This window comes from Hyla sarda, chromosome 10, assembly GCF_029499605.1.
Source record: "Hyla sarda isolate aHylSar1 chromosome 10, aHylSar1.hap1, whole genome shotgun sequence".
NCBI classification, from domain to species: domain Eukaryota; kingdom Metazoa; phylum Chordata; class Amphibia; order Anura; family Hylidae; genus Hyla; species Hyla sarda.
The window spans coordinates 66,850,757-66,864,766 of NC_079198.1; the positions used below are offsets into that span (position 1 = coordinate 66,850,757).

Below are 14,010 nucleotides of genomic sequence, written 5' to 3' on the forward strand. Positions count from 1 at the left end.
CTGATGTCATTACAAAGTGGAATTGGTGGCGCAAAAAATAAGCCATCATATGGATTTTTAGGTGCAAAATTGAAAGAATTATGATTTTTTTTTAAAGGTAAGGAGGAAAAAACGAAAGCGCAAAAAGGGAAAAACCCTGAGTCCTTAAGGGGTTAAACACAGTGGTCCCTCAAGTTACAATATTAATTGGTTCCAGGACAACCATTGTATGCTGAAACCATTGTATGTTGAGACCATAACTCCTTGTAATTGGTTCTGAAGCCACTAAAATGTCATCAAAAAATAGGAATCTCCATTCTGATTGGTCGGTTCTTTCAGCCATTGACATGTTTTGCAGATATGGAATATCTGTGACATTGTGGAGTCTGGTTTCAAGTTACAATGTCCAGAAAAGACCATTGTATGTTGAAAATATTGTATGTTGAGGCCATTGTAAGTTGAAGGATCAGTGTAGTTGTATTGCAACATGGCACCTTTCTTATAAAGGAGTTGCGGAGTCAATCGAGCTGCCTTTTAACATGCTGGGATTTGTAGTACACCTTTAACTGGCACACCGCATATTTCAGGCATCTGCTCGATGCACAACTTTATATGCAGTGTATAGTTCATTATGACCTGTTTAGACCTTTAAAGGGGTACTCCGGTGAAAAACTTTTTTTTTTTTTTTTTTTTTTAAATCAACTGGTGCCAGAAAGTTAAACAGATTTGTAAATGACTTCTATGAAAAAATCTTAATCCTTCCTGTACTTATTAGCTGCTGAATACTACAGTGGAAATTATTTTCCGTTTGAAACACAGAGCTCTCTGCTGACATCATGACCACAGCGCTCTCTGCTGACATTTTAGGAACTGTCCAGAGTAAAAGGAAATCCCCATAGCAAACATATGCTGCTCTGGACAGTTCCTAAAATGGACAGAGATGTCAGCAGAGAGCACTGTGCTCATGATGTCAGCAGACAGTTCTGTGTTTCAAAAAGAAAATAATTTCCGCTGTAGTATTCAGCAGCTAATAATTACAGGAAGGATTAAGATTTTTTAATAGAAGTAATTTACAAATCTGTTTAACTTTCTGGCACCAGTTGATTTAAAAGAAAAGTTTTTCACCGGAGTACCCCTTTAAGGGACTGGATAGGTTTGTTCACAAATTTGTGTTTCACTACATTCCCTAAGATTTTATTTCAGGGAGTATTGTATGCAATGCATTCAGAAAGGCTTCAGACCCTTAATTTTTTTTCACATTTATTTTGCAGCCTCGTGATAGAATAAAAAATAAAAAAATTCCCTCCATTCGGCTTTCAATACCCCATAATGACAACATGAATATAGAATGTTAGAAATCCTTGCTAATTAAAAAAAAAAAAAAATTAAATATTGTATTGACAAGTATTCAGACCCTTTACTCAGTAAATAGTTAACCCTTTAAGGACCCAGCCCATTTTCACTTTAAGGACCCGGTCATTTTTTGCACATCTGACCACTGTCACTTTAAGCATTAAAGGGGTTATCCAGGAAAAAGCTTTTTATATATATATATATATATATATATATATATATATATATATATATAATATATCTATCAATCAACTGGCTCCAGAAAGTTAAACAGATTTGTAAATTACTTCTATTAAAAAATCTTAATCCTTTCAGTACTTATGAGCTGCTGAAGTTGAGTTGTTCTTTTTCTGTCTAAGTGCTCTCTGATGACACGGGTCTCAGGAAATGCACAGTTTAGAAGCAAATCCCCATAGCAAACCTCTTCTACTCTGTGCAGTTCCCGAGACAAGCAGAGATGTCAGCAGAGAGCACTGTTGCCAGACAGAAAAGAACAACTCAATTTCAGCAGCTGATAATTATTGAAAGGATTAAGATTTTTTAATAGAAGTAATTTACAAATCTGTTTAACTTTCTGGAGTCAGTTGATATAAAAAAAAAAAAAGTTTTTTCCTGGAATACCCCTTTAATAACTCTGGGATGCTTTTACTTTTCATTCTGATTCAGAGAGAGTTTTTTTTTCGTGACATATTCTACTTTGTCGGTGGTAAAATTTTGTCGATACTTGCATCATTTCTTGGTGAAAAATTCCAAAATTTGATGAACTTTGAAGCTCTCTGCTTATAATGAAAATAGACATACCAAATAAATGATATATTGTTTCACATATACAATGGCCCTCATTTACTAAGAGTGTCGGGTTTATCTCTGAGTGTTTCTTTATTTACTCAATGTATTTTTGTCCCTGATTTACTGATGTGTCGCACGGTAAAAAAATTTGGTGTCGCCCGGGTTGGAAATTGTGTTGCTCGGTAAGTTGTATGTATGCCCCCCGCACAGCGCAATCATATACCCCCGCAGCCCGTGTGTGTGTGTATATATGCCCCCCGCATAGCGATATCATATACAGTGACCCCTCGACCTACGATGGCCCCGACATACGATAATTTCAACATGCGATGGCCTCTCAGAGGCCATCGCATTTTGAAGGCAGCATCAACATACGATGCTTTTTTATGTTGGGGCCATCACATAAACGGCTACCCGGCAGCGCTGACTGCTTCAGCTGCCGCCGGATAGCTGTTTATGGTGCCCCGTGAGCTCCGGTGATGGTCACTTACCTGACCTCGGGGCTCCGGCGCATCCTATTCGGGATCCCCTGCATCGTCGGTGCTCTCCTCCAACGTCATCACGTCGCTGCGCACGCTGTCCCGTCATCCAATAGGAGCGGCGTGCGTAGTGACGTGATGGCGGTTCAAAGTTGAACGCCGCGTCTAAAATAAAAGTGAAACCATGCCGGTTAGCTCAGGGAGCTGTTCGGGATAGCCGCGGCGAAATCGCGGCATCCCGAACAGCTTGCAGGACAGCCGGAGGGTCCGTACCTGCCTCCTCGCTGTCCGATCGCCGAATGACTGCTCAGTGCCTGAGATCCAGGAATGAGCAGTCAAGCGGCAGAATCATCGATCACTGGTTTCTTATGAGAAACCAGTGATCAATGTAAAAGATCAGTGTGTGCAGTGTTATAGGTCCTTATGGGAGCAATAACACTGCAAAAAAAAGTGAATAAAGATCATTTAACCCCTTCCCTAATTAAAGTTTGAATCACCCCACTTTTCCCATTAAAAAAAAAAAAAAAACTGTGTAAATAAAAATATACATATGTGGTATCGCCGCGAGTGGAAATGTCTGAATTATAAAAATATATTGGTAATTAAACCACATGGTCAATGGAGTACGTGCAAAAAAATTCCAAAGTCCAAATAAGTCCGATCAATAAGTCCTATCAATGCAAAACTGGTACCACTAAAACTTCAGATCACGGTGCAAAAACTGAGCCCTCATACCGCCCCATATGCTGAAAAATAAAAAAGTTTATAGGGGTCAGAAGATGACAATTTTAAACGTATAAATTTTCCTGCATGTAGTTATGATTTTTTTCAGAAATAAAATCAAACCTACATAAGTAGGGTATCATTACAAAACGGCGTTCTTTTTTTTTTTTTTTTCAATTTTGTCTCTCATGGATTTTTTTTTTTCCGTTTCACCGTAGATTTTTGGGTAAAATGACTGACGTCATTACAAAGTAGAATTGGTGGCGCAAAAAATAAGCCATCATATGGATTTTTAGGTGAAAAATTGAAAGAGTTATGATTTTTTAAAGGTAAGGAGGAAAAAACGAAAATGCAAAAACGGAAAAACCCCGGGTCCTTAAGGGGTTAAAGTCCCATACAAGTCTATGGGAAATATATGTTACTGCATAATTTCCAAATGGCTGGAGATATTTCGATAATACCTGGTCACATGTTACTTATATGTCCACTTAAAATATAGGATAGTTTAATTTAACCCTAACCTACCCCCATTTGTGAAGGTCGGGGTTTTTGTTTAAAGTCCAATGCTAATCTATAGGAAATGTATGTTCCAGCATAACTTCAGTACTGCTGGAGATATTTCGATAATACTTGGTCACTTTACTTGTATAAGCATGAGATTTCAGAAAAAAATCTCTGATGTGGCGCTGCCTTGGTGGATTCACACGCAAAGTCGAGTATCGGTACAAGTATCGTGTGTTTTATTCATACATGAAACAAGTAGAGGGAAAGCAGCAAGACGCGTTTTGAGGGTATGCTCCCTCTTTTTCAATTGCAGGGTGTACAGAATAAATATAGTGTTAACTTATATGTACAAAAAAGAAGGCGCCAAAAACGGCGGAGGTCTGAGGTCAGGGTGGGCGGCACTGGGGGTCGGTGCTGTACATTATGGGAAAAGATCAAACATATGAGAGATTTTGTAAAATAAAGTAGTTGAATGGGTTGTGTTCAACATTTTCTTGTGTGTCTTAGCATGTGTATACTGTGCTGTATTTCGGAGGACTTAATCCCCGCCGACATCCACCCATTCTTTTGCAATGGTTTAGTAGGCTGCACTAGGATTGGTTCATTCGCTTTCCAAGACATTACGGTGATTGGCCACTCCTCCGACCCTTAGGCTGAATAGAGCGTACATCACGAAATACACTGAAATAAGAAACTTAATGCGTACCAAGTATCTTTAAACAGATAAACTGTAATTCCCGCCGACGTACAGAAGGCGTGTCTATGATTGGTCCACTTGCCATCCATGACATGACTGTGATTGGCCACGCCTTCAACCATTAGGATACGTTACAAAACACACTACAACAAGAAACATAGGATCGCGCTCCTATTGGTCGCACATCGATCACGTGTTCCGCTACATTCCGCGGCAAAACACTGCTTTCAAAAAAAGAACGCCGGACAGATACCATTGGTCACCACCGAGTGACATCACCACAGCTCCACAACCTGATTGGTCGCCTCTTATTTTGAACATTTCAGCGGGTAAACCCTGCTATGCTTTCCTACTCTAAGTCCTCTGAAATACAGCACAGTATACACATGCTAAGATACACAAGAAAATGTTGAACACAACCCATCCAACTACTTTATTTTACAAAATCTCTCATATGTTGTGATCTATTCCCATAATGTACAACACCGACCCCCAGTGCCACCCACCCTGGCCTCCAACCTCCGCCGTTTTTGGCACCTAATTTTTTGTACATATAAGTTAACACTGTTTATTTTGTACACCCTGCAATTGAAAAAGAGGGAGCATACCCTCAAAACGAGTCTTGCTGTTTTCCCTGTACTTGTTTCATGTATGAATAAAACACACGATACTTGTACCCATACCCGACTTTGCGCGTGAATGCACCAAGGCAGCGCAACGTCAGATTTTTTCTGAAATCTCATGCCTATCCTATTATAGACCCCCCCCCAAGAGGAGACCGGTCATCTCTGCAGGCTGCTGCCGAGGATCTCACATCGCTACCCCGCCACTGAAGGGTTGATATGCATGAAACCAAGGTTCACATAAGGTGAGCACATTTCTTACTTAAGGGCTTTGGGAAATTTAGCCCACAGAATTACGCAAGGCGTTGCCCTCCATTTCTTCCATTTAAAAATATGAAAGTTAAATTAACCCTAACCTACCCCCTTATGTGAAGAATGGGAGTTTTGTTTCAAGTCTGCTCTGCATTTCCTGGTGAATGTGTCAATCCAGCTTGCAAGCCACACCCTCCACGCATACCGTGCCCCATCTCGCAAAGACACTCCCACTCTTTTAGCTACACCCCTTTTATTTTCTACCCTTTTTTGTGCATCGGTCTGGCTTGCAAATCACGCCCACTCCCACAAAGCCATGCCTCCTTCTATTTTCGACTTACAATATCTTCATCACAATTCAGCCCCACTTGAGAAGGGGATATGAGGTTTAGTTATGAGGACGGGATATGAGGTCAAGCTTCCTCCTTTGTTTCTTTTCCTCCCCAACAAGGATTAGGAAGGAAAAAACAGGTAATGCCAGGTACTCAGCTAGTATAAGATACAATTGTCTACAAAAATTTTTTTTCCTATGGTTCGATGTCTCGTAATATTTCATTTCTGCTGTCATATTCTTGCATTATTCAGCAGTACAATTCTAGACAATCAGAGGGTTAAAGGGTACCTTTCATCAAAAAAACTTTTGATATATTATAGATTAATAAAGTTCACAGACACTTGTCCAGCTCACCAAAATCCCTCCAATGTGGACGGATCGGTGTCCAGCCAACACCCAATTAGATTAATGTATGCAGATTAACTTTCCAATAGCATGTTATTAAAAAATATGCTTCTTTCTATTTAATTTTCCACTTTGAAACAATGACCACTAGGGGTCTCCCTACCAGTCCTTTTTTTTTATAGATTTCAGACTCATGCTGGAGTCCTAAATCTCAGACTGCAGCCGGGACACAGATAAGCTCAGCACTGCTCACTGCCAGGGAGTTTGTCTGTGTCCCGGCTGCAGTCTGAGATTTAGGACTCCTGCATGAGTCTGAAATCTATAAAGAAGGACTGGTAGGGAGACCCCTAGTGGTCATTGTTTCAAAGTGGAAAATTAAATAGAAAGAAGCATATTTTTTAATAACATGCTATTGGAAAGTGATTCTGCATACATTAATCTATATTATATCAAAAGTTTTTTTGACGAAAGGTACCCTTTAAAGGTGCTTTATGTAAGTTTTTGTAGGTCCATGTCAGTGTTTCCCGACCAGTGTGCCTCCAGCTGTTGTAAAACTACAACGCCCAGCACTGCGGCTATTAATGTTTTACACAGTATCCATTGCAGTATTTTAGTCACCCTCACTTTTTTTTTTTTTTTAAGCCTTCCTATCTTTTAGGGCAATGTTTTCCATACAGTGTGTCTTCAGCTGTTGCAAAGCTACAACTCCCAGCATGGCCGGACAGCCTTTGGCTGTCCGGGCATGCTGGGTGTTGTAGTTTTGCAAAAGCTGGAGGCACCCGGGTTAGGAAACACTGCTCTGTGTCTACATTGTGGGACCTCATGTGGAGAGCACTTAGTCATGTTTGCTGAGCCACTGATACGCCATGTGAACAGACCAATATGTGCACACACCTGGAAATGTTTTCCGAGGTTACACCGTTTAGATTATGTGACGTTTGCGATATTGAAGTGTTTTATTTTTTTCCTCTTCTGTAAATTGATAGAAATGTATTATCATTATGAGGTCAAAGAAGTTCTCCTGTCACTTGATCTACAACTTATCCTGAATAACACACTCTTATACCTACACACTAAAGAGCGTGTAAAACATGTTAACACCATGCAGAAGGCAACCAGAGGAGGTAGATCTGTGATGAAAAGCAGTATATCTATATCTGTGTACCGTATATACTCGAGTATAAGCCGATCCGAATATAAGCCGAGGCCCCTAATTTCACCCCAAAAACCCAGGAAAAGCTATTAACTCGACTATAAGCCTAGGGTGGGAAATAAATCCTCCCCCCCCATGTCATCATCCAGCCATCGACTGTCCGGGCATGCTGGGGGTTGTAGGTTTGAAACCTCTGGAGGGCCGGAATTTGAAGACCACTGCGGCCTTCGTCATCATCCAGACCCCCATCATCATCCCCCCCCCCCTTCATCATCACCGCCTGTCAATACCTTCATCAGTGGTCTTCAACCTGCGGACCTCCAGATGTTGCAAAACTACAACCACCATCATGCCCGGACAGCCATCGGCTGTCCAGGCATGCTGGAAGTTGTAGTTTTGAAACCTCTGGAGGTCCGCAGGTTGAAGACCACTGCGGCCTTCGTCATCATCCAGACCCCCCCTTTAGTTTTCTACTCACCTCCCCTCGGTGGGAAGGAAGGGTGAGCTGCTCCGGGCCATCTATGCTGCAGGGACCGTCCGGTGGGGACGGTTAGTCGTTCCGGGCTGTCCGTTTTCACCCGGGGGGGGGGGGTCCCCTCTTCTCCGCGCTCCGGGCCTGCCCCGGACTAGTGACGTTGCCTTGACGACGACTCACGGGGACGTTCATGCGCATCCCTGTGCGTCGTCGTCAAGGCAACATCACTAGTCTGGGCCCGGAGCGGAGAAGAGGGCCCCCCGGGTGAAAATGGACAGCCCGGAACGACTAACCCTCCCCACCGGACGGTCCCTGCAGCATAGATGGCCCAGACCAGCTCACCCTTCCATCCCACCAAGGGGAGGTGAGTAGAAAACAAAAGGGGGTGTCTGGATGATGACGAAGGCCACAGTGGTCTTCAACCGGCGGACCTCCAGATGTTGCAAAACTGCAACTCCCAGCATGCCCGGACAGCCGATGGCTGTCCGGGCATGCTGGGAGTTGTAGTTTTGCAACATCTGGAGGTCTGCAGGTTGAAGACCACTGACAGGCGGAGAGTTCACTCGAGTATAAGCCGAGGGGGGCGTTTTGAGCACGAAAAATCATGCTGAAAAACTCTGCTTATCCTCGAGTATATACGGTATATAATATATGGTTTCCAACCTGTAGCTCATGCAGAACCACAACCTCCAGCATATTGTGACTGCCCGCCGCTGCCAGGGTATGCTTGGAGTAGTAATTTTCCTACAACTGGAGTTAATGTAGACAATAATCTACATGAACTAATAGGTCCATTTAAATGTTTGCTCAGTGCCCTATGGGAATGTCCTGGAAAGTACTTTGCAGGTTAATGGTGTACTTACCACCTTCTTCTTACATCCTCAAGCTGTGTGAGTCCCCGAGATCTTCTCCCATATATCTGCTCATCTTTCCTGGGCTGTAGAGATCACTGTGCGGGGCAGTATTTACCTGTCATCTCACAGGGTACAGAGTCCACAGTCCGGAGTGAGTTATAAAGGCAGTCCTTGGGGTTGATTGGCTTGGGTGAAGAAGAGTCCTCCTGCAGCCCACCTTAAAGGAGGAGTCTGCATGTCAAGGGGTTGCTTCTCACGCCACTATACTTGCTGAACTGTGCAGAATGCAAATCAGCCCTTTGCCTTTTGTACACGGTACGCCAGCGAGCCGGGTCCTCAGTGTGCTGCCAGCATGACAATTAATGCATTAATCCCTCTGTGGGAAATCAGGCCAGAGCCCACCCCCCCCTTCCATGATCAGATCAGCTGCTGAGGGAAGAGACAGCACTATTTCAGCATCTGAAAAGAAAAAGCCCAAAAGTGCCGGATTAAGTGGGGCATATGTGTTATTGCGGTTTTGACGTAGCACAATGAATACTACAAGTTTATTCTGTGTATGCTGCACATTGCAGGTTAGATGTTTTTCCTGTAAAGGAAAGGAAACATTTTCTTGAAGCTTTTTGAGCCTTACATACAGATAGAGACCTGTCATATCACCATATAATACAGTGTGTCATGAAAAGTATGTAGAAACATAGAAAGTGTCTGCAGATAAGAGCCATTTAGTTTGCCCAATATTATACATTCTTTTGAATCGTCCATGTCCCTTATATGAAGGATAGCCTTGTACCTACAGTCATGGCCGTAAATGTTGGCACCCCTGAAATGTTTCAAGAAAATTAAGAATTTATAACAGAAACTGATTGCAGTAACACATGTTTTGCTATACACATGTTTGTTCCCTTTGTGTGTATTGGAACTAAACCAAGAAAGGGAGGAAACTAAGCAAATTGGACATAATGTCACACCAAACTCCAAAAATGGGCTGGATAAAATGATTGGCACCCTTAACTTAATATTTGGTTGCACACCCTTTGGAAAAAATAACTAAAATCAGTCTCTTCCTAAAACCATCAATTAGCTTCTTACTCCTCTCAGCCGTAATGTTGGACCACTCTTCCAATAAGAGACACCTGGAGCAGTTTGAAAAGGAAGGCGCCTTTTCTCCACAGGTGCTCAACGGGATTTAGATCTGGACTCGCTTCGGAACTCTCCAGCGCTTTGTTGCCATCCATTTCTGGGTGCTTTTTAACATATATTTGGGGTCATTGTCCTGCTGGAAGACCCAAGATCTCGGATGCACACCCAACTTTCTGACACTGGTCTGTACAGTGTGACCCAAAATCCGTTGGTAATCCTCAGATTTCATGATGCCTTGCACACATTCAAGGCACCCAGTGCCAGAGGCAGCAAAACAACCACAAAACATCATTGAACCTCCTCCATATTTCACTGTAGGTACTGTGTTCTTTTCTTTGTAGGCCTCATTCCGTTTTCGGTAAACAGTAGAATGATGTGCTTTACCTAAAAGCTCTATCTTGGTCTCATCTGTCCACAAGATGTTTTCCCAGAAGGATTTTGGCTTACTCAAGTAAATTTTGGCAAAATGTAGTCTTGCTTTTTAATGTTTCTGTGTCAGCAGTGGGGTCCTCCTGGGTCTCCTGCCATAGCGTTTCGTTTTATTTAAATGTTGATGGATGGTTCGCGCTAGGGATCGACCGATTATCGGTATGGCCGATATTATCGGCCGATAATCACGATTTTGGGCATTATCGGTATCGGCAATTATCTTGCCGATAATGCACCGCCCGCACCGCGACCGCCACTTCCTCGACCCACCGCACCTCCGACCCACCGCACCGCGTCGCACCCCCCACCGTGATGCTAGGCATTATACCGGTATGGATTTAATAAAAAATTAAACTTACCCGTAATGGGGGTGGTCCAGGCCATCCTTCCTTCATGTAGTGTCCGGGGGCGTTCCGGGTGGAGGGTGGTCCGGTCCGGGCTGTCCTTCTCCCACGGTCTTCTTCTCCACTCCGGGCAGGCTCCGGCCTAGTACACTGCATAGACGCCGCTACGCCGTGACGTCAGGTGGGTCGCTGCACATGGGCGTCGCTGCGCAGCGACGTCTATGCAGCGTACTAGGCCGGAGCCTGCCCGGAGTGGAGAAGAGGCCCGCCGGAGAAGGACAGCCCGGACCGGACCACCCTCCACCCGGAACGCCCCCGGACACTACAGGAATGATGGATGGATGGCCCGGAGCACCCTGGCAGGTAGGGGAGAGAAGCGGGTGGTGGCGGCGGCGGCCTATGGCCCCGCAAAAGCCACTGCAGATCATTGATTTAAAGCGCCCGCTTTAAATCAATGATCTGCAGCGGTGTCGCAGGGGGTTAAATAGCCGATAACTTATACCGGAATATCGGTATAAGTTATCGGCTATCGGCCCTAAAAAAACGATATCGGTCGATCCCTAGTTCGCGCTGACACTGATGCTCCCTGAGCCTTCAGGACAGCTTGAATATCTTTGGAACTTGTTTGGGGCTGCTTATCCACCATCCAGACTATCCTGCGTTGACACCTTTCATCATTTTTTTTCTCTTCCGGCCATGCCCAGGGAGACTAGCTACAGTGCCGTGGGTTGCAAACTGTGGACAAAGGCAAATCTAGATCTCTTGAGATGGACTTTTAACCTTGAGTTTGTTGATATTTTTCCACAATTTTGGTTCTCAAGTCCTCACAGTTCTCTTCTCTTTCTGTTATCCATGCTTAGTGTGACACACTGACACACAATGCAAAGACTAAGTGAACTTCTCTCCTTTTTATCCACTGCGCAGTGGCGGCTTCCTGTGTACACCTGGAAGTGGCTTCAGTGCAGCTTCGTTCCAGCAGAGAGCGGAGCTGTAGTAAGGGTGTAGTAAGTAAAGGTGCAGATGAAGGCAGTAACCCTGTCCGTGCCAGTTAGAAGATGATTTGCATATATTGAAAAATGAAGATAACTGGCAAACCAAATGGCTGGACGGATCTGGGCATGGTAGGCATCATATTGAACAGTGTCCCCTGCTCTACCAGCCAGTACCTCCGGTTAGTCCAGGGGGGGGGGGGGTTTAGTGAGTTTACCTTTCATAGGAGCATTACATGCTTAAAACAATCTTGTTTTTCTACAATTTTGAAAGGGTGCCAGTTTGGTGTGACATTATGTCCAATTTGTTTGTTTTATTTTCCTCCCTTTTTGGTTTAGTTCCAATACACACAACGGGAATAAACGTGTATAGCAAAACATGTGTTACTGCAATCCTTTTGAGAAATACTTCATTGTCTAGAAAAAAATTCAGGAGTACCAACATTTACGGCCATGACTGCATCTTAAATATTAGTGCAAATAAAAGGTGGAACAGGTAGAAAGAACATCAAATTGACCTTCTGGTTTTATGTGCCTCAGAATACTGAGAGTTTGGGCCCATTGACATATCGATAGTCCAGCTTTGTATCACCTCAAAGTTGTATGAAGTCAAAGAGGAACATGCATCATGCTTCTCCTCTTTATGTAAAAGAGACTGCACAGGGGGAGGTTTATCAAACCTTGTGCCGTGGAGCAGTTAATAAAGGGGAATAAAGAAGAAAAAGTGAGCGAGGAGGTGAAGTAGCTGACCTGTGTTGAGATGGTGGAAGCTGGACCGGCTGACCCTTGCTTAGATGGTGGAGGCCGGAGTTTCTGACCTGTGCTGAGGGTTTGGAGGCGTGGGTGACTGACCTGTGCTGAGGTTTTGGAGGCGTGGGTGACTGACCTGTGCTGAGGTTTTGGAGGCGTGGGTGACTGACCTGTGCTGAGGGTTTGGAGGCGTGGGTGACTGACCTGTGCTGAGGGTTTGGAGGCGTGGGTGACTGACCTGTGCTGAGGGTTTGGAGGCGTGGGTGACTGACCTGTGCTGAGGGTTTGGAGGCGTGGGTGACTGACCTGTGCTGAGGGTTTGGAGGCGTGGGTGACTGACCTGTGCTGAGGGTTTGGAGGCGTGGGTGACTGACCTGTGCTGAGGGTTTGGAGGCGTGGGTGACTGACCTGTGCTGAGGGTTTGGAGGCGTGGGTGACTGACCTGTGCTGAGGGTTTGGAGGCGTGGGTGACTGACCTGTGCTGAGGGTTTGGAGGCGTGGGTGACTGACCTGTGCTGAGGGTTTGGAGGCGTGGGTGACTGACCTGTGCTGAGGGTTTGGAGGCGTGGGTGACTGACCTGTGCTGAGGGTTTGGAGGCGTGGGTGACTGACCTGTGCTGAGGGTTTGGAGGCGTGGGTGACTGACCTGTGCTGAGGGTTTGGAGGCGTGGGTGACTGACCTGTGCTGAGGGTTTGGAGGCGTGGGTGACTGAAGAAGCTGTCCAGTGCTGAGATGGTAGAGGTCTGTTTCTGACTTATGTCAAGGTGGCGGAGGCTGGAGTGGCTGGCCTGTGCTGAGGGTTTGGAGGCTGGAGTGGCTGGCCTGTGCTGAGATGGTGAACACTGAAGTTTCTGACTTGCAGAGGGTACAATGGTCACATTAATCACAGGGTTTCTATGGAGGAACAGTGGCCCACAAGTGTAGTTCTGAAACCATTACTATACTGCATGTTAAAGATGTAAAGAATTTTCTGTTTCTAGATATTGCCGAGACCGTGTCTTTCTGATTTATAGAGAACCCTCCGATCACAATCCTTTACACCCTACTACATTCCTAGATCTATGACAAATTTTGTAGGGGAGAGAATCTCCATTATACAGTAGTTCAGAGTCCTCATACAGTTGCATACCTCCATATTGCCTCCATGTGCATCATGTAAATGTGGTAGCAATGTTGTGAGGTCTAATGTGGCGGGTTAGAATGATGAACGTGAGCTTAATCCAGCGCTTTCTTACATGGTGTTAAGTCTTTATTAATTCCTTTTATTACTGGGTCTTAGGAATGTAGAAATTGAAGGCTGCGGGAATTGTCTGGATGTTTGCTGGTCTTTTTAGTATTGTAGGATCAGCAGCCTTTTTAGTTACATTGTGAAGGTGGAAATTCACAGCCGCTGTGCAGTAAAATCAGCAAATAACATGTAGATCATGCTCTGGATCTACGACTGAACATATGTTTCTGTTATTTACAATACCGGATAACACGCTATGGGGGAGAATTATCAAAAACCTGTGTAAAGGAAAAGTTTACCAGTCGCCCATAACAACCAATCAGATCGCTTCTTTCATTTTTGAAAAGGCCTCTTAGAAATAAAAGTGATCTGATTGGTTGCTATGGGCAACTGGTCAACGTTTCCTCTGGAAAGGTTTTGATCAATCTCCCCGTGTGTATATTTCTCAACATGTGTTTGCTTTTTATTTTCCACAGGTTTTTGGGAAACAATTATCAGCTCAATATCGGATTATCTCATGGAGGGCAGCCAGTACTTCATTTAAGGTGGGTAACAATGTATGGAGGTAT

At 44.3% G+C, this 14,010-nt stretch overlaps 1 protein-coding gene and 1 long non-coding RNA gene across 3 annotated transcripts in view; one reads left to right on the forward strand and one right to left on the reverse strand.

Moving 5' to 3' along the window:
- The window catches only part of LOC130294553 (uncharacterized), a 49,819-nt gene extending 41,097 nt beyond the window's left edge, over window positions 1-8,722 (reverse strand). Inside the window, exon 1 of the long non-coding RNA XR_008848533.1 lies at window positions 8,570-8,722. This is a non-coding gene — a long non-coding RNA (uncharacterized LOC130294553). The remainder of the gene's footprint in view (window positions 1-8,569) is intronic.
- Window positions 1-14,010, forward strand: part of LOC130294551 (branched-chain-amino-acid aminotransferase, cytosolic-like) — an 85,273-nt gene that overhangs the window by 34,750 nt on the left and 36,513 nt on the right. For both annotated transcript variants that reach the window (XM_056544531.1, XM_056544530.1), the window contains exon 2: window positions 13,918-13,986. Coding sequence is in view for 1 of the 2 variants with exons in the window: in XM_056544530.1 (XP_056400505.1) it covers window positions 13,918-13,986 (69 nt within the window). In the remaining variant the exon portion in view is untranslated. The remainder of the gene's footprint in view (window positions 1-13,917; window positions 13,987-14,010) is intronic.